Raw genomic sequence first — 20,534 nt, forward strand, 5'->3', positions numbered from 1 at the left:
ATACTCTAAATGACAGTATTTTTATGTCGAATTTGGGAGTAATGTTATCAGTAGTAGAATAAAACAAAACTGTTCATTTTACACAAACACATAACTATGAATAGTAAAACCAGAGAAACTGATAATTTTGCCGTGGTCTCTCAATTTTTTCCAGAGCTGTATATCTTTTGAGACGACCCAGGATTCGTGGCGACGGCCTTGGTAATGTGTCGGTACGTAGCATAGGTTTTACAGTCCTCTGTTATTAGCACTGTAGCTATCATTGTGCTTTCAGCTTCGCATTATGCAAAGTACATTTAAAAAGTACTCTTTATTTTTAACAAAGAGCCTGAACCATCTTTTATGCAATTTATCGTCTCCACATATTTACTATCTCCGCTGTGGGTATAAATTAAGTTCCCGGAGATAAGTCCTGGTGTGCCCTAACCTGGACCATCAAACCGGACTAGCAAAACAAAGTATTTTATCAGTAAAAACTGTTTTTATGCTTTTACGAATGTATGTTAAATGCGGTAACGGAGATGTTGTTTTAAACGAGGCACTATTTGGAGCTATAAGATGATGTCAGTGTTTTCGAACTGGAAGTCGAAATTAAAATTACGAGTTTCAAGTTGTTTTCGAAGGATAAGTCGTACGTTAATGATTTATGAGTACAAAGTGTCCCGTGCTGACTTTTTTAAACGTGGCCCAGTTGTCTTGAAAGCGTCATGTGACAAGAGCACAGCGCAAAGCGGACACGGGGCGTGGTTAAAGCTTTGTGGAGTCGATCAGTCGGGTAACAACAATATTACAACAAATCCGCAGTCTGATTTTATTTTTTAAGCGACCTGATTGAAATATGGATACGAAGGAAGAGCGTGTTGGAAAACGGTAAGCCATTTATCTATTAATCATAAGCCTACATTAGTCATAGGCCGTATTCAATGAGACGTTGTATTCCCAGTGTTTTCGTGGCCCATTGTCTGCGGCAGGGCTCCAAAATACCTTGGACATGCGCGTGGATGTTGCCTACAGATTTGAGATATTTATTTTAAAAAACGATCAAAAGTTTAACAAAGAAAGCAAACCCAAACGTTTTTAGATGGTTAATATTATATTGACTATTATACTATTACAGCGACTAGCCTAGCCAATTACACAACTGTATTTTAAAAACATTGAGCATTTAGGTGGGCTATCCTACTGTAAGTTTTGTTAATGTTGTTTGAGGGATGATAAAATAGCTGCTGTTTTACATTTACGTCATTCAACTGCCGTTCTCATCCAGTCCGATTTACACTAGTTAATGCACACTTTTTCACATTCAGGGGTGGGATGTTAGAGAAGGACATGTTCTTTGGCATTCCGTAAATTCCCCCCTGGAGTCATGCTTGTGGTCAGCAACATGTTACAGATTATGCGTTCTGCTGTGTGAACGTGTTTGGCAAAATGTCATGGCAAGGCGAAAGTAACGGCGTGTACTGTACATGGGAAGTAACAAAATGTTCAGTAGTTGACTGGATAGGAACACAGTCTAAAGGACACTTAGGCGGAGTCTGATTTATTTTATTTTTTTGGAGCGACGAGAGTTTTGGTAACATGATACCAAAGATGATCGCCACTCTATGTTTAAACACTCTAGCTTACACGATTCAGCCCTGTGCAAATTGCTTGAGCGCTGAGAGACGTAGCGTTCCCCTGCTCCTCCGTTGTACTGCGTTAACCAATCTTTATTTGTCATTTCATCAAACTGTTTGAACTGACAGATTGCTCTGACTTCGCTGTGGTTAACTATTAGGTAAAATACGGATCCAGGCATTATACAATCTACAACGCACGAGCATGGGAGTGCCATTCTCTGCAGGGAAGGGCAAGATTAATAGGGACACAAAACCAATTAAACATAAAATCTTACAGTGACTAGTGGGTACCCCTCCTACTTCTCTCCACCTTGCTATTCTGCAGAGGTTGCCATGGGGCATAGAGAAAACGTTGACGTTTTTATGAAAGTTAGCTGCAATTATAGGCCTACAATGTTTCCAAATGTTTTACCAGATTCGGCCAACTCCACTCATTTTGCCACGAGGTTTCAAAAGAAACATCAGCCACGTTGAAGCACATTTCCTGCAAAGCTCTTCATTTTGCCATAGGGTGAATAGAGATTTGAGTTGGTTGACAAAGTCAACGCCTAAAGTGCCTGCAATTCCTCATGGCTTATGAAGGCCAAGTCTGACAGATTGTTTCGCCAGACGATCTGCACATTTTGGCATTTATATTTGAATAAGATTAGAATGAGAGTTACGAACAATGTTAATGGGGGGACCATTTGTAGAAGCTATCTGCTAGACTATTTCATTTTGTGCAAGATGAGCTAAATGCCTGGCTGTTTATGAGAACTGCTCGTGCGCAACTAAATGCACAACCAAATGTCTATATTCTACTCTTCTAACTCTTAACACTAACCTGAGAATGACTGACTATATTCTTAAAAAAAGAGAGTTAATTCAGGAGGCAAACAAAGTTGGAGAACGCTTCTCTTGCTAATCACCACAATTGAGCTTGCTGGCAGTGTTTTTGAACTTGCAGCATGCTTACATTTCGGTAAATGCAAGATGTTACTGAATTCAAACGGTTTCCTGGTCCACAAGTGATAAATTTGTTGTTTTCTTTCAGAAACTGTCTGCCGACTTTAGTGAAATGTTGTGCCGACTGATCTTCAGAGATCACATTTCCTTGTTGCTGTTTCCCTTTTAAACTGCTTTGGCATAAATACAGTAGGCCTACTTCCAAGTATACTGAAAATAAGGGCATTATTGTTGTCAAGAAGGTAAATATAATGAAATGAGCCTCATGTTCCCAGATTTTGTCAGAGAGCAGCCGCTGACTAAACTAAAAGTAGCCCAGTGGGATCATGAATGCCTTGGCTCGTTAGTGCCCGTCCCCAGAGATCTTTGCCCGAAATACATCACTTCTCCACAGCACACAAACATTGCGATAACATACAGCAGCCAGCAATACCATGTTAATCAGCTAGCAGTACAGTTCTGTTTACTGCACAAGGTCACAGTGTTCCCACACACCGATCCAAGAACTGGCATGCTCCTTGTTGTGGTTGTCAGAGAGCGTGTGCCTGCACGCTTTTAAAAGAGAAACAAGTTAAGCTGATAACACGTACACTCGGAACAAAACCAAACGTTCTTCCCAGCTAACACGTTACGTAACCAAGACCAACATTGACGTTATGGACAATGAATGGTCAATGACAATGAATGGTCAACTGGATAGGATGCATGGGATTAGTGATTACCAACCAAAAACCTTAGAAATACCACGTTACCTACGACATGTTAGCGACCAACTGACAACGTCAATTAGTTACATTGTAGCGACAACAAGAAAACTTTCACTTTTGTGACAGCATAACAATTTTACCTAATTTCGGTCGCCAGATAACGTCGTAACAACATTGTGACAACGGAAAATTGTTAGCTGGGTTACCGATGAGGAGTTATATTTCAATTCTTATTTATGCTAAAATAATGCAAAATGCCAAGTAAGTATTGTTATACTGAATATATTGTTATTATACTGAAGTTTTTAAGCATTTAACGTGTTTTAGTTTCTTCTCGGGCTGATTTATTAGTGCTTTTTCAGGTTGTTTTGATTATAAAACATAATATTGACTATTGTTCGTCATTATTCCTGGGGTTGGTAGTGCCCATTACTGCACTGCGTTTCACATTGACATTAATACAATTTTAGTTCTATATTAGTTTTTTTGTTTTCGTCCATCATCTCATTTCTGCTCAACAACCAGACACTAGTTAGGCAGTCATGTAACGTTATCTTGCACTCCCCTCATCTATTTAGCTAGGCTAACATTAGTAATGGTTGACTAGCTGCTGGCTACTGGCTTGTTATATGCCTCATAAGTTTAGTAGTAGGCATCTAATTTTGGTCCAAGGCTAAATGGCCTCTTTATAAAACCAAATTCCATGTGTGGAAAAGTAGCAATGTAGTAACTAAAGCCAGGTGCAGATACAAATCTGTGAGAACACTGGTGTAATGTTGAATAAGTGTTTGTCACACTGGATGCTAGCCTATACAAACAGCTCCACAAATTGTTGCATTTCCATTTTTGTCCAGTATGGGTATTTATTTTTTTCCCTCCTTGGTGAATGTTTACAGCTCAGTCTAGTCTGTGTTTCTGTTAGAAGTGTACCATGTGTCATACAGAAAGCAGAACAAGGAACTTGTAACATGAAAAAGCAACAGTCTTGATGATGCAAATATCTCAGTTATCCATTGATATGTAAATGCTAACAGAAAAATACCTGCAGCCTCGTCTTGGCCCCACATTTGAGCAGACCAGTTGGAGGCCAGGCCCAGTAAGAAGCTTTTATTTTGGCTAAATATGGGCTAAATCTTTATTGGAAATGTACCACCAATGTGTTCTATCTGGCGCTGCTGGGACTGTGCAGATATGGTTAGAAATCCCTTTCTTCCGGCATGTGTTTTCTCTGGGTGCACAGTGGTTTTGGTGGTTGTGCAAGTTGGTCTGGTTTGTCTTCCTGTTTTACGTGTTCCTCTGCCTGTGAGTTTTATAGCTCCCTGCAGCTTGCTCGACCCATCCCCCAGCAGTGCCTGAGTGAAATGTGTCTGTGGGTGGAGGGGGGGGGGGGTCATATACTGGCTTCCCAAACTCCCTGGCTAGGCTCAGATGGTTGCTATGGGGCAAGACATCTAAAGAATCTTCTTCCCTGCTCAGATCAAAGCCTCAGTCTTTCTCAAAGTTGACGAGGATGGAACGCATAAGCAGGAGTGATATTCTTAATGGCATTTGTGCTATTGCTCGTTGATATGCTTTATTACAAAGCTGCTGATCCGTCTTTTCAAGGAGCTTGTGCAGAATGTGGATCACGTTGGATGTACATTGCCTTCGGAAAGTATTCAGAACCATTAACTTCCTCCATATTTTGTTGTGTTAGGCTTAATTTATAATGGATTCATTAATCACTCCTGTTAAAGGGAGCATGATGTTTCCACCACCATTCTTAACTATAGGGGTAGGATTGGTAGGTAGGTGATGAGACATTTTACCATCAGACATTTTAACATTAAGCATAATAGTTTAATTTTGGGCCTCACCAGACCAGAGAGTCTCTTTCCTCATATGCTTTGTACACAGGAATGGCCATTGGGTTCTTGACGGACAGACCTAGGAAGAGTCTTGGTAGTTCCAAACTTCTTCCATTTCATAATGGTTGAGTCCCCTGTGCTCCTCTGAACTTTAAATGCTTTAGCAATTTATCTATTGCTTTCCCCAGATCTAGGCCTTGACTCAATTCTATGGAGAGTTTCTTGAACTCCGTGACTTGGTTTTGAAAGTCTGTGTTTTAGCTTTTTTGTTGTTGGGTAGATGGCAAAACTGTTTTTATCAATAATAAATTAAGGCCTAGTCCACACATACACAGGTATTTTTTAAAACTGGGTTTTTTCTTATTTGTTCTTGAAAAAAAATATATGTTTACTTGCTAGTGGCCTACAAGTCTACATTGTCATAATGCACGATCGTAATTATATATTAATAGATCAGAGGCTATTATTTTTTTTGGTCCGCTTGAGATCCGGTGCTACGCATAGAAAATGTTTTAACATTAAAAAAAAAACAGCATAGATTAAAAGAATTATAATACGTGTGTATGCTTGGACTAGGTCTAAGTCATTATTATAGCAAGGAGAAAATGAATGGGTATGAATACTTTTCGATAGTGTTGTCTTTCTTCTCTACATTGCTTACGATGAGCATGTTTCGATCTTTGCCTATCCTGAGACTTGAGGTATTATCTCGGTGAGACCAAGTCTGTTGGCTCGGTTTCATATGATGAATTGTGTGGGGTAAATTGTGTAAAATATGGAAACCAATGGCATGACTATAGCTATATTAGTCATTTATCAGAGCAACATACAGGTAATTAGGATTACGTGCCTTGCTCAGTTGCAGATGTTTTGGGTTTACCTTGTTGTCACAGGGATTACAACTAGTGATTGTTACTTGCCCAATCGGCTTGTCCGCCCTTGTCTTGATATACTGCCCCAACCAGTTGTGTGGTGTAACTGTCCTTGACCAGAATTGAATGGGCGGTTAGGAAAACTAAGGTGGAGTGTGGCTATCCTGCTGGAGACTTGAGGTGCAACTAGGGTTGTAACTTGAGTAAAAGTATGTTTACCTGTGGCCTATTAACGCCATGATTACACTATGAGGCATATAGTCCTGACCTGGGAACAATTTGTAGTTATGACCATTACCATCAAATGTCAACTGTGTTTTATATAATGTCCAGGGATTTTCTTGCATATAAAACTCAAAGGCGGCCGCCTTCCCAAAATCTCGCACCTTCTCTGTGTGTCGGCATGATAAAACATACTTTTGCACTCATACGCTAAATAGCCTACCAGTGAAATACAGCAGTAAATCTTTAATGGGATTGGGCGGGTTGATTTACAGATAGGGTTGTATAAGAGAGCGTTTCTGCAGATGTAACGGTTTACTGTTAATGACCTGGCAACCTGGCATACAGGACCTTACCAGACCTCATGTCGTGGAGATGACATCAGAACAACAAGTGGATCCTAGTTTTCTTTTACACCCAAGCATGTCAAAATATTTAAATAAAACTTAAGTCCTAAACTACATCCAATCCGCATAACATTTCTTAACGTTTCAGATGACATCTAGTAGAATCACAGATTGTTTTCAATAGAGTTTGTGGGAAAAAGACCATTAGATTAGGGTAGGCTATTGACCACAACAACATTTATATGCACTATACAGTGTAAAAATATACCATTAACATAATAGGTCACTAACAATATAAATATTTGAACGTGAAGACGCTGGATGAGCGGAGGACAGTAGCTTCCCTGGGGGCGTGTGAGAAGTCTCAACGAGGCACTGAAAGACAGCAATATTTAGCTCTGCCAATATGGGATTTCTGAGGCTCACGCTGAATTTTTGGGGAAGCTGTAATCACAGTAAATTGATGTCTGCCCAAATAGTATATATGTTTTTTAAATTGACGAATTGAAGTGACCAGACTGCTCTGATGTATTATTATAAAAATATATGATAGTATCTTTACTAAATATTAAAATGGATATTACTTACAAATTGATTTTGTTTTTCTTACAAAATAATCACCAAAAACAACCATCTCCAAATACAAAAATAAATGCAAAACACAGTTCACCTTAGATGTATCTATGGTAGTGGCTCCAAGATATTTAGAAGTATTTCATGCACATTTCATGAACATGCACAGATTCAGTAAGGGGTGAATCTCAAACTGATCTGTTCACAAATCCCTAACCTGTGCTTTCATGAAGTTGTCTGTTACCGCTAGTATCTGCAGTTTTACTTGGCAGAAGCTGTCCGTGCTTTACTAGTCAAAGGTCATGTCAATCTAAAGAGGTCACCGTCTCCGGTGAGACTGTAGAGGACAGGGGGGAAAGGTGTCATGAAGTTGGACCCTGATGACATTGGTTGTATATTTGGGTTTTCTAATGGCAGTTGAGTGGTTGCTGTAGAGCCACTAGAGGTAGCCAGTGGGTGTAAAATATTTGTTTGGTTCCGTGTTCCCAATGACTTCACAGTGAAACTGGAAAACGTTTTGAGGGGAGGTTTTGTGAAAGGGGTTTTATGCATTCAAGCCTATGATTTGTTGGAATTTGACACATTGGAAAATAGCTTTATTGTCAGGAACCTTCATGAATGAACACGATCTCGGTTTGAATGAACACGATCTTCCCTTCACTGCCTCAGTCCACCTGATCCACTGCTCCTCTTCCTCACCGTTATCTCTGACTTCCCTCCCCGTCCTCCCGATTCAGGTCAAACACGGAGCAGCGGAAGGTGCGTTCCCGGGATGCAGCACGCTGTAGGCGGAGTCAAGAGACTGAGATCTTCTATGAGCTGGCCCATACTCTACCATTGGCCCGCAGAGTCTCCGCCCACCTGGATAAGGCCGCTATCATGAGGGTGACACTCAGCTATCTGCGCATGCACTGCCTACTCCGTTCAGGTGGGCTTCCATTGGCCGGTCATGTTCGTGACTTTGTGAATGGACGAGAGAGCCGGGCTAGTCACCAGATCCCAAGATGATTGTAGTCCTGGGACCTGAGTCTAAATGGTGGATGTCAGTACATGTGGTTTTATGTCTCGACAGGTGATAACAGCAAAGAGCCAATCGTGGAGAAGAAGGAAAACCCGATGGATGAGTTTTACCCACGGGCGCTGGCAGGCTTCATCATGGTGATGACAGAGGAGGGGGATATGATCTACCTGGGTGACAGTGTCAGCAAACACCTGGGCATCACACAGGTACACTGATGCACATAGCACTGGCCAGATTTGGGCCATGTCCAGGTGTTGGTACATTGGTACCATTCTTACTATACCAGGATTTACGGTATTGCTGGCAGTGCCCAGAAGGAGAATGTTTTATTAGCACCACCTCAGCTTATGATCTCCAAAGGCTACTCACATTGATCCAGGAGAGGAGTGGTTGTCTCTGCTGTAAACAAGAAGTTTGATCTATAGCCAACAAAGAATCTGAAATATTCTTTGGCGCCAGCTGGTTACTCATATTAAATAACAAAGATGTTAAATATTTCAAATGTACCTGGATCACGTCTTGCATGAAAAGGGTCTGGCTCAGGTGGTATTGAAAATCATACCGCCGGTTCTTCCAAATTCTCGAGGATACTGTATAATTTACGAGTGTAAATCTGATCCTATTTCAGGCAACCTCAGGTCAGTGAAGTTCAAGAATGTCAGAACATTTTAGCATGGGTACTCTTCACCCAAAACCCTAAAATGGATCACACATAGGGTTGAAAATGGCAACCCTAAAATGGATCACATACAAGGGTTGAAAATGGCAGATTTGGACTCTGATATGCACCTACATTGGAGCACCGTGGCTATATAATAATGTGCTATATGTCATGTATGTAGTGGACTGAAAGTTGCTGTAAATATGAGTTGTGTGCAAAAAGGTGCCCCAATTCCTCCCGCTCATTTTATTGTTGGCGTGAGAGACAGAGTCACTTGAAAGGACTGTGATGGTGGTGGGTTATTTCAGACAGAACAAAATTACAAACTGTTTAGAAATCATGCAAGAAATGTTATACAGTCATTTGTTTTTGTAATGGTAAAACTGATCTAACCCCATATAAAATAAAAGCACTTATTTTGAAATATTAAACATTGAGCATTATAACTACTGCGTTGATGTCAAGCAAACCAGATACCTCCCAGCAATCCAAATAACTGTATGTATCCTTAACATAACAACAATGTCCAATGTTTATGAACGCTGTCAGATGTAAGGTTATTATAAGCTTTTAAGCATTTAATAAACACATGACATGTCTTAGTATTGAGAGGAAGAAATTGTGCAAGAAAATCATTTTAAAATAGGAGCACAAATGAAGGCTAAACAATTTACAAATTCAACAATAATGGGACTGCGACAAGCAATTTTGGATCAAAAGGGCACAAAGGCCCTTTTTCTAGCAATCCAAAAAACTCCCTAAGTTAAGTGTCTTTGATGTCTTCTAATTTTACATTTAAAAGTTGAGAAACAATTGGGCCCTAGCTCTGTGTCTATTATTCCCATGAAAACCCCTGTTTCACCGGCGGTTTTAGAGAAATCAAAGACAAACCTCATCCAGAATAATACCGTTTTTACTTAAACCCTATGAAGGAGAATGCAAACTGTCAGTATTTATTGTACCCTAACTGTAGTCAAATGTAAACTGCTTGGTTTCAATCCGCTAATCACATGTATGCATTGCTGCGTATATTTCTTGAAAAACGTTGAGGAAACCTAACCTAAATGCTTAACGCCGGTGATTCTAAGGACAGTAAGAGTTACCTGTAGGTTAAGTCTGCAAGTGTGCAGTTATTAGTATATCATTAATAAAGTGTAAATGTAAAATCCTAAATGTGTATATGTGAAATCATTTGTAATGGTTAGTTATACAGACTGGTTGCTATTGCATGTACGTGACAAAACAATTAAAGAATTTAACACTTAAGATTTAAGACTTTCAATATTTACAAGAAGAAACTCTATGCAATATACCCCCAGTAAGTACACCACTCCATTAAGGAAAATGGATCTCTCCTACGCACAGTCAGTTATGTGACTGTGGCTATATTAAGGAGCTGTCGAAGCATCCAGTTACTATTTTGATTGAACATTAGAATGGGCCAAACAAGTGACCTAAGCAACCTTGAGCGTGGTATGATATTCATTGGAAATTTGTCATAGGAAATTATTTTGTTCTGCCAATTTTAATGGGTTAATACTTAGTTTCTGGCTTTCAATATTCACCATTTTCCTTTTTGCAATATTAAGAATTTTGTTTTCACTGAATCCAGTCTAATCTCAAAAGATACAAGATGGCCATTTCAAATCCTGAGTGGTTCTGAACAGAATTAGCCTATTGCCATTTGAACCCTACGACTGTTATTTTATAACTTTGCTAGTAATGTTGGCAATAGAACAAGCTTTCAAATTAGGCCTCTTGACCTAGATTGCTATTTATAATGACGTGTTTTTGGATTGGTGATTAGAGGGATGCCTGGTTGTGTTCCAAATAAACCCCAACAATTATCAGCTTATTTCCGAAGACTCTTCATTGAGTCATAGAAATACACTGGAATTACTGTGCCCACTTTGGAGGTGTGTGCGTGTGGGCCTCCTGGAGAAACATCTACATTTAAAGGAGTGTTTTTTTTTTTTTAGATGCTGTTTAAAATGATAGGGTTTCAGAATTCAAAAGGGAATGCTGGGTGCATAAATGGGATGCCAGGACCAAGAAGATCTTTCATTGGTCTGAGCAGGAGCTGCCATCCTGTAGGGGTTTGATGGCCTACAGACCAAATACTTGCTCTGTTAGGGATGTAGGGTTTAGAGCCCAGCCTTAATGGAGTGGCTGTATCCCTAGCTGCTCTGTAGGCAGGCTCCGTGCTAGCGTAGGCAGGCTCCGTGCTAGCGTAGGCAGGCTCCGTGCTAGCATAGGCAGGCTCCGTGCTAGCGTAGACAGGCTCCGTGCTAGCGTAGGCAGGCTCCGTGCTAGCGTAGGCAGGCTCCGTGCTAGCGTAGGCAGGCTCCGTGCTAGCGTAGGCAGGCACCGTGCTAGCGTAGCCGATGCAAGCTTTAACTGAAATCCAGAAGAGCATGCGGAGAGGCGTGAACTTAGGACGGTCATCCCAAGAACAAAGAGAAGCAAGGAAATGCATTATAAAATGTATATTTTGGAGTAATTCATTAGACCGTGATGATTTCTAGGTAAAAGGACTGCATGGGGGCAGTTAAAAGAGCCTTATCTTTCCCCACATCATAGTAAGATTTGCAATATCATTTTACAGTGGGAGGAGAGTGTTTAAGTCTGTTTGTTTTTCTGACTGTGTGTGTCTGTGTGTGTGTGTATTTCTAATGTTTTGTTTTTTTTGTTCAGCTGGAGCTGCTGGGTCAGAGTATTTATGATTTCATTCATCCCTGTGACCAAGAAGAGCTACGCGATCTCCTGGCACCCAGACCAGGTGAGACGTGTTTGTGGTTGTGGGTGGGTTCGTCAAGCTCACTGGAGTTTTAGTTCATAACCTGGAAACCATCTTCTTACCACCCCAGGTATGTCCAAGAAGAAAACAGCAGAGCAACACACAGAAATGAACTTCTTTCTCAGGATGAAGTGTACCCTGACCAGTAGAGGGCGCACAGTCAACATCAAGTCTGCCACCTGGAAGGTACACCCCCCATACTCGTATTCGAATTATGGAACCAACTTTCCTATAAAAGGAAAAAAAATACTTTTTGTATGTATGTATGTATATATATATATATATGTGTGTGTGTGTGTGTGTGTGTGTGTGTGTGTGTGTGTGTATATGTATGTATATTTGTAGGTATATGTATGTATGTGTGTATGTGTATATGTGTGTGTGTGTGTGTGTGTGTGTGTGTGTGTGTGTGTGTGTGTGTGTGTGTATGTAAATGTAGGTACGTGTGTGTATAGGTAGGTATGTGTGTGAGTGTATATGTATTCAAATCTGGCCCTCGAACCAGTTCCACTCCATTTTTTCATTGCAACCCTCTACTCGTAGACTTATTCAGACACCAGGTGGGTCCAATTAATGATTAGGTAGAACAGAACCAGCAGGCTTCGGCCCTCATAGGGTATGATTTGAATACCCCTGGCCTAGGCTATAAGAAGATTACCAAGACCCTGAAACTGAGCTGCAGCACGGTGGCCAAGACCATACAGCGGTTTAACAGGACAGGTTCCACTCAGAAAAGGCCTTGCCATGGTCGACAAAAGAAGTTGAGTGCACGTGCTCAGTGTCATATCCAGAGGTTGTCTTTGGGATATAAACGTATGAGTGCTGCCAGCATTGCTGCAGAGGTTGAAGGGGTGGGGGTCAGCCTGTCAGTGCTCAGACCATACGCCGCACACTGCATCAAATTGGTCTGCATGGCTGTCCCAGAAGGAAGCCTCTTCTAAAGATGATGCACAAGAAAGCCCGCAAACAGTTTGTTGAAGACAAGCAGACTAAGGACATTAATTACTGGAACGTCCTGTGGTCTGATGAGACCAAGATAAACTTATGTGGTTCAGATGGTGTCAAGTGTGTGTGGCCGCAACCAGGTGAGGAGTACAAAGACAAGTGTGTCTTGTCTACAGTCAAGCATGGTGGTGGGTGTGTCATGGTCTGGGACTGCTGGGGAGCTACAGTTCATTGAGGGAACCATGAATGCCAACATGTACTGTGACATACTGAAGCAGAGCATGATCCCCTCCCTTCAGAGACTGGGCCGCAGGGCAGTATTCCAACATGATAACGACCCCAAACACACCTCCAAGATGACCACTGCCTTGCTAAAGAAGCTGAGGGTAAAGGTGATGGACTGGCCAAGCATGTCTCCAGACCTAAACCCCATTGAGCATCTGTGGGGTATCCTCAAAGCGCAAGGTCTCTAACATCCACCAGCTCTGTGATGTCGTCATGGAGGAGTGGAAGAGGACTCCAGTGGCAACCTGTGAAGCTCTGGTGAACTCCATGCCCAAGAGGGTTAAGGCAGTGCTGGAAAATATTGGGGGCCACACAAAATATTGACACACTGGGCCCAATTTGGACATTTTCACTCAGGGTTGTACTCACATTTGTTGCCAGCGGTTTAGACATTAATGGCTGTGTGTTGTGTTATTTTGAGGGGACAGCACATGTACACTGTTATACAAGCTGTACACTCACTACTTTCCATTGTCGCAAAATGTCATTTCTTCAGTGCTGTCACATTAAATTATACAATCAAATATTTACAAAAATGTGAGGGGTGTACTCACTTTTGTGAGATACTGTGTATATGTATATATGTAATGTATATGTAAATAGCAAGGACACACGTCAGCATGTATAAACTTTTAAAAGGCCAGCCAGGACACTCGATCCAGTTGAAAGGTTAAGGATCACTGGTTGGACCAGCTGGCCAACTTATTGAAGGCATCCTGATGGTGGGGCTGTCAGTGTTCTGACCATGCACCCAGGGGTCCGTCATAAAGCCTATTTCAGCTCTCATGAATCCCACTTTGATACTGGCTTTCTAGTTACTCTCCGGCATGGAGTCTTTCTCTTGTACAGATTATTTCTATTCACATGTTGGTTCGTTATTTCCAGTCCCACTGCGAATAGTGCAGATGCACTGTGAAGGCGTAAATCAGGACGTGTGCGTGCCTGCCTGCGTGTAATCTGTTCCGCCAGACGGATGTGTTTATCTAACTGACATTCTCTGTGGCCACCAGGTGCTGCACTGTACAGGCCACATTCGTCTGTGCTGCAGCGAAGAGGACTCGTCTCCCCCTGCAGGCAGCTTTATGACGGTGCTGTGTGAGCCGATCCCACACCCCTCCAGTGTGGAGTTCCCCTTGGACCGCAGCACCTTCCTGACCCGGCACAGCATGGACCTGCACTTCACCCACTGTGAGGGCAGGTGAGCCTGATTAAACACACAGTTATACAGCCGAACAATGAACACTACAACCATACGAACACGTAGTCACAGAAACACACAGTTATACAGCCGAACAATGAACACTACAACCATACGAACACGTAGTCACAGAAACACACCGTTATACAGCCGAACAATGAACACTACAACAATACGAACACGTAGTCACAGAAACACACCGTTATACAGCCGAACAATGAACACTACAACCATACGAACACGTAGTCACAGAAACACACCGTTATACAGCCGAACAATGAACACTACAACCATACAGAACACGTAGTCACAGAAACACACAGTTATACAGCCGAACAATGAACACTACAACAATACGAACACGTAGTCTATTTTAGTTCAGTAATGACGGCCTAAGATAACATGTCTGTTCTTTTACTTTGTTGCCAGGGTGACCGAGCTAGTGGGATACAAACCTGATGATCTGATTGGAAAATCTGTCTTTGAATTCTATCACGCCCTGGACTCGGATCATGTGACCAAGAGCCTGCACACCCGTGAGTATCTGTCTATATGTCCGTGCGTGCTGCCAGGATAGAATGGGATACCAGTTATCCATTCCTCATGCGCACGCAGCTGTGATGGCAGACTGACATTATAGCTACTCTACCTCCAGACTCAGCTTGAAAACACTGTGTAGCATCATCATTGCTTAAATAGCCTCTCAGGAGTGTTACAGTGAAGTGGTAAACTTGGTGTGGCGTGTGCACACTCTGTCTGATCCTTTGTCTGATCTGTCTGTGCACGTTTTCTCCTACCCATGGTCCCCGTCCCTCCAGTTCTGTCCAAAGGCCAGGTGTGTACCAGCCACTATCGCTTCCTGGTTAAGAGTGGGGGCTTCGTGTGGGCAGAGACCCAGGCTACAGTCATCTATAACAAGACCTCCCAACCAGAAGCTGTGGTCTGCCTGAACTTTATCCTCAGGTAAAGACCACCATCATCTTATTTGGAGGCATGTGTAATACATCTACCCATACACTCTTACATGTACTATAGACAGTTTTTGACTGGGAAAAAAAAGATAGAATCTTTTTTTTTTTTAACCATCACAGGTAGGTCACTTGAGAACTAATGACCATTTTCAGTGACAACCTGGCCATATGCATTTAATTACAAAATGACGCACTGAACCACTTACGTCATGTATACAATTTTATTGGGTGTCTGTATGTAATTCTGTAACGGGTCTATCTGTATGTCACTCTGTAACTGTCTGTATGTCACTCTGTAACTGTCTGTATGTCACTCTGTAACTGTCTGTATGTCACTCTGTAACTGTCTGTATGTCACTCTGTAACTGTCTGTATGTAACTCAGTGCGGTGGAGCAGGCAGACATGGTGTTCTCCATAGAGCAGACTGATAGAGAGCTGAAGAGTGAGCCTGTCTCAGAGGCCTTGGAGGAGACTGTGTGCGACAGTGACCAGAGCTGCAGTAAAGATCCTCCAGTCGAGCTGAACCAGAACACAGAGGACCTGCTCCATCGGGCCCCTGACCCAGGGGACACCATCATACCCCTCCCAGGTGATCTTCACTGTAGTACCATCTACGCCACCATCTTCAATGTGTTCCTCAGTCGCCTAGCAAAACACAGAGCCAGTTACATCTTAACGTGCATTTTTGCAGACTTTGTGGAGCTGTCGTTCTGCCAACCTTCAAGTCCCGGCGCTGTCCCAGATTTCCCTCAGGAGCTTTGCACGCCAGAGCTGTGGGCGCTCCTTTCACCCATATTTGACCACCTCAGCTCATCTTCATCATCACCATCATCCCCATCATCATCATCATCCTCCTCCTCATCACCGTCATCACCACAACCAGCACTAGCACTGGTAAGAACTCTGATTGCTAGTCAAATGTCTCCTACGTGGACCCCATGGGTTTCCACTGATGCCCTGCCGTCTCTCTGTCCTCGTCAGAGTCCTGTTGAGGAGCTGCCTACGGAGGATGAGGTGGAGAAGTTGTTTGTCATCCGTCCGGATGACAGTGCGCAGAAGGAATGCCGAATGGAGGTACGTAACATAATGCAGCTGAACAACAAATCATGTACATCATCGCAACGCACTGAAATGGCCGGACCCTACGCAACCGGAATGGATGTCTGGTGCTTTTCCCTGTGTCCAACGCACTGAACTGTATTGAGCGCTAACACAGTGCAGTGGCTGTCACTGACATCTGTCTCCTGTGCTGGCTGTTAGGGCATGGAGGGGATGGATCTGGACATGCTGGCTCCCTATATCTCCATGGACGACGATTTCCAGCTCAGCTTTCAACTCCATGAGAACACAGACGAAGCCTCGCCGGAGTCCCTGGGGACAACCAGGAAACGGTACTGATCTGATGCATTCTACAAAAACCCCTCTGCTGTCTGGGATAGACCAATGAGACCGCTTTTTGTGCTAGTGGTGTTGGGTGTTTTTGGGGTGACGGTGTGCTTTGACGTTACCACTCATCACTTTACCTTCCACAGGACTCACGATCAGGATGAAGACACGCCTTCCCAGTTGATTATTCAGGATAAGAGACAGAGACACTTGGCGCCCCCACTTGAGCAGAAGCTACTTCTGAGCCACGCACTGCTGGTGAGGGGGGGGGGTCAGGGGTCAGGGACAGTTAATGAATGGGCACAACACTTTAATGTTCATCTCACCAAGGGTCTGCTGTGTCAGAGAGGACTGGGTGTTTTGTTCAGGCGTCACTGGTGACATGTTTGTTTCAGGAGTCCCTGGAGGATGCCGACTCCCCAGAGCTTGGGCCAGAGCCACACCCCTATAGGCGGAGTCTGCTGCTGACTGACAGAGACCCAGTCCTTGCAGGAGCCCAGGGATTATGTGACACAGCAGGTACACACCGTGCCATTCGTTTTACAAACCGCGTCATGGACAATTAGCCAGGCTTCATGTCCGGTGTTGTTGTAACATTTTATACTATACCTTCCAAAGGAATTTGGCTAACGTCCACAGAGATACGTGACCAATCACTTCAGTCCTTCTGTCTTACTTTCCTGTCTTGTTCTCCCTCAGCCATGATGAGGGACCTCTTCCTGTCCCGCCCACCAGACCCACTGACCTCTTCTCTGACTTAAGGAAGCAGTGATCCATCTCTTTCAGCTGGAGAATGCTGGGGGTACTGGAGTATCAACAGGATTCTGACACTCCCCAATTAGATGTCCTCAAACTTGCCGACACTGTCCGCAACAACAGTTTGCTGTGGTTTTCTATGATGATGCCAGAGATTAAGAAACATTTCATTCTTGTTCTTCTTTCTGAGACCCCTCATTCATGGTTGAGCATGTGTTCTTGTGGATACTTGGAAACTTTATTCTAAACACTACCCTAAGCTCAGTGATGCTTCAGAGTTCAGAAAAGATTGATGAAAATACATGCACAAATCAAGCCCAAGACATACATTCAGTAGGTTTGACAAAGTGGAGGTTTATTAGGACACAGTGATGAAAAGCCCTTCAGTTGGTAAACTGTTAATCAGGACTTTGACCTGCCGTGGCTAGATTTATTGTATTACTTTATTACTGAAACGCACATAAGTTATAAGATATTCCAATATTACCTCAGAGCTATCGTTTGTGGCATCAATGGGAAATTACTAAGAAAGGATCAAATTATTGACTAACACAAGCCATTGCATTGGGGCAGTTGACTTACCTCAACAGAGAATGTCACACTCTGACTCTCAAACAAGGGCTCTTTGACTGCCATCTTCCAACTAAATGGACAAATAATTTCAGTGGCATCTTTTTACCTTGTCTTTTTATATACTTTACTTAATAAACAAAGTTTTATATAAATGTTTTTCCGCTCATTTGTAGACTACAGTTGAATAAGTTGCAATGTTGTTTTTTGCTTTTATGTAGGCTATTTCAAGTTGCCGCAATCAACTTGTTTCATTCAATCTGTAATCCTGTGTTTTTGGAATATTCCTTCTTTTTTGCTAATTCAGCAGATACCGTTACCTTTGTATGCCTTTTGTGCATTCATTTCACAGACGCAGTAGAAATGTATATTTAACATGATCAATTATTCCTCTTTTCTGTGGTTTCATTGTTTCAGAATAGGAAAAATACAGATATTCTGAGTATTGCTTAGAAGAACACATGCCTTTAGTTGTTTTAGTGAGAGGTTATTGCATTTGCAAAAATCCAATCATCCTATGGGCTTGGTTTTCCAAATAGAATTAATGGAACTGAAGTTACCATGATTTGTACGTTCTATACAAACAATTTCTATGCATGTAATCCAATCCAAATAACCTTTGAAAAACAGGGCCCTGAGGGCTTTGACATTATATTTATCTATCTAGATTCATTTAAATGAATGATATAATACTGTTTTTCCACTCTGCATGATGAAATAAGAAATGGCGCCTAGTCAGCCGCACACCATTCTCGCGAGTTCTGAGATTGTCTTTGGGGTACCATTTGAGTTTTTTGTTGGGGGGGGGGGGGGGGGGGTGTTATGTTGTTGGTTTTCATCACATAAGAATATAAAGTACTATTATGTAGTCCTACCACCATTTGTAGCAAATTAGTTTACATAACACATACTTACAGATATGTGCTCATTGTATCAAGTAACTTTCATTATTTTTCAACTACTGTTCGTCTGTGCTGTTTTGCTTGTACGTGTTATTGACACAATAAACGGGATTCTGACAAAAATGTGTCTTTTTAAAAGCTCTACTGCTAATATCTTGAGGTGGTTATTGTGGACTTGTGTTACCACAGTTCAGGTTGCTTCCTGGTTTCAGACTGGAGCTTGTTACATAATCTTAAATAATGCTTCTTTGTTCCTCAAATCCCCCCCATTTTAGCAGGAGGGGAAGCTGATCCCGGAAACCATGAAAATCTCACATCAGATGCTTGATACCAGTTATATTATGTGCACATGTCCACAAGATATGAGTGCATTTTGCACAGTGTTTTATTTAGGTCACAGTTTATGCAAGGGCAAGATTACACAGCTCCAGACTACCTCGGTGACTCACATAACAAGGCAGACTGCAGGTTTGTTCTGAACGCTGCACATCGTGTGGATAGCATCGCATTTTGAGTCTCACAGTGCCAAATAATGTGTATCAAACCAATCCTAGTGTGTGTAATGAAAATAACAGGCAGTGCAATGTGCAACATCACGATCATTCAAACGCCTGTGCCATTGTAACTGCTTCATAGCTACCACTGCAATGTAGGGAGGGCGAGGTGCTGTGAGACACGGTCTATTTCAGGAGACCCATGCGGATGTTGACTAAAACCTGCTGAACTACATTTTATCACAGATCACTTAATGTTTGTAGGGGAACAACCATGATGTGCCAACTTTGTTTTGTCAATGGCTCTTCCCATTCATGGTTACCACAAATCCAGTCACAGCTAATCACACCACCACTTCACGTGGTTACTGTAAGTAGTCGGAATTGTAGTTCTGCATTACTAATAAGCGGATGTTGTACTTCTCCATTTGGACAGTTGAAGGTTGAAGTGAGCATATACAACCCTCCTCACAGTGTCCCTGGTGTCATTCTTCTAAAAAACTGAAACTGCAACTGTTAAAAAACACATATCAGCCACTCTTATCTTGAGAGCTGCAGGGTGTGCAGGCATTTAACCCACTGAATCACACTTTGCATTGCCTAAAACTATTAATTTCCTACTTATACTTGTACATTTTCTGCACTCCTCTATTTACCTTCATGGCACATTTAGAATTGCCATTGGTACTGCATTTGCCTTCATTGCACATCTACACATTCCAGTTGTAACATCCACTTTTCTGCCCTTTTCTATTTGCACTTATGGTTAGATGCTAATTACATTTCGTTGTACTTGTTCAATGACAATAAAGCTGAATCTAATCTAATCTTGCCAAGGTATTGTCCCTTGGTGTTTAGGCTGTAATGTGGTTAGAATGGGGTTCAGGTGGAAGCCTGTAAACATTAGATGTTATAAAGTTGGTTGGCCATAACCAAATACTTGTGTCGCCCTTAAACGAGTCCCAAATTCAACCAAATGCATAAGGTAGGCTACTTGAAAAGGCAAAAGGTAGTCATGGTGGGCTAGAGATTTTATCTACAAACATTAAATCAGAGGACATCTGTAATTTATGCAGAGCACATATTTTGTTTGTTAACTCCACTATTGGAATATGTTTTGGTGGAAACATTCATGCTTAGCTAAGATAAGCAAAACATTAAATGATGACAACTTACCATACTCCAAGCTAAGTGTTAGCAGTTGTATTCCCATAGGGGAGACACCGCTTGCATTTTCATTTGATGGGTTGTAGCATACCATTTTTTTTTTATGATGTTGTTTATGGAACTAGTGCCGAGTAAACACGATTCACCACACGAATGCCTACTTCTCCAATTATATATATATTTTAAATGTCAGTGAGGTGAGGCGCTCACGTAAAGTTAACCGCCAAAACGTTACCGGTAAACAATAA

At 42.1% G+C, this 20,534-nt stretch overlaps 1 protein-coding gene across 1 annotated transcript; it reads left to right on the forward strand.

Moving 5' to 3' along the window:
• The first annotated feature begins 737 nt into the window (after nt 1-737).
• On the forward strand, nt 738-18,748 carry hif1al (hypoxia inducible factor 1 subunit alpha, like). The gene is made up of 15 exons (XM_029120020.2): nt 738-870; nt 7,870-8,060; nt 8,205-8,359; nt 11,509-11,593; nt 11,682-11,797; nt 13,852-14,039; nt 14,469-14,575; nt 14,858-15,002; nt 15,395-15,600; nt 15,703-15,905; nt 15,993-16,085; nt 16,272-16,402; nt 16,544-16,655; nt 16,793-16,916; nt 17,097-18,748. The coding sequence occupies exons 1-15, from the start codon at nt 839-841 to the stop codon at nt 17,156-17,158; spliced, it is 1,950 nt and encodes a 649-aa protein (XP_028975853.2). The 5' UTR covers nt 738-838; the 3' UTR covers nt 17,159-18,748.
• The last annotated feature ends 1,786 nt before the right edge of the window (nt 18,749-20,534 follow it).

This window comes from Esox lucius, chromosome 1 (assembly GCF_011004845.1).
Source record: "Esox lucius isolate fEsoLuc1 chromosome 1, fEsoLuc1.pri, whole genome shotgun sequence".
Taxonomy (NCBI): domain Eukaryota; kingdom Metazoa; phylum Chordata; class Actinopteri; order Esociformes; family Esocidae; genus Esox; species Esox lucius.

Coding starts and splice junctions, on each gene's coding strand:
- hif1al (XM_029120020.2), top strand. CDS start 839: ATGGATACGAAGGAAGAGCGTGTTGGAAAACG. Junction 8,360..11,508: donor AACACCTGGGCATCACACAG/GTACACTGATGC, acceptor TTTTTTGTTCAG/CTGGAGCTGCTGGGTCAGAG. Junction 16,403..16,543: donor CTGGGGACAACCAGGAAACG/GTACTGATCTGA, acceptor TACCTTCCACAG/GACTCACGATCAGGATGAAG.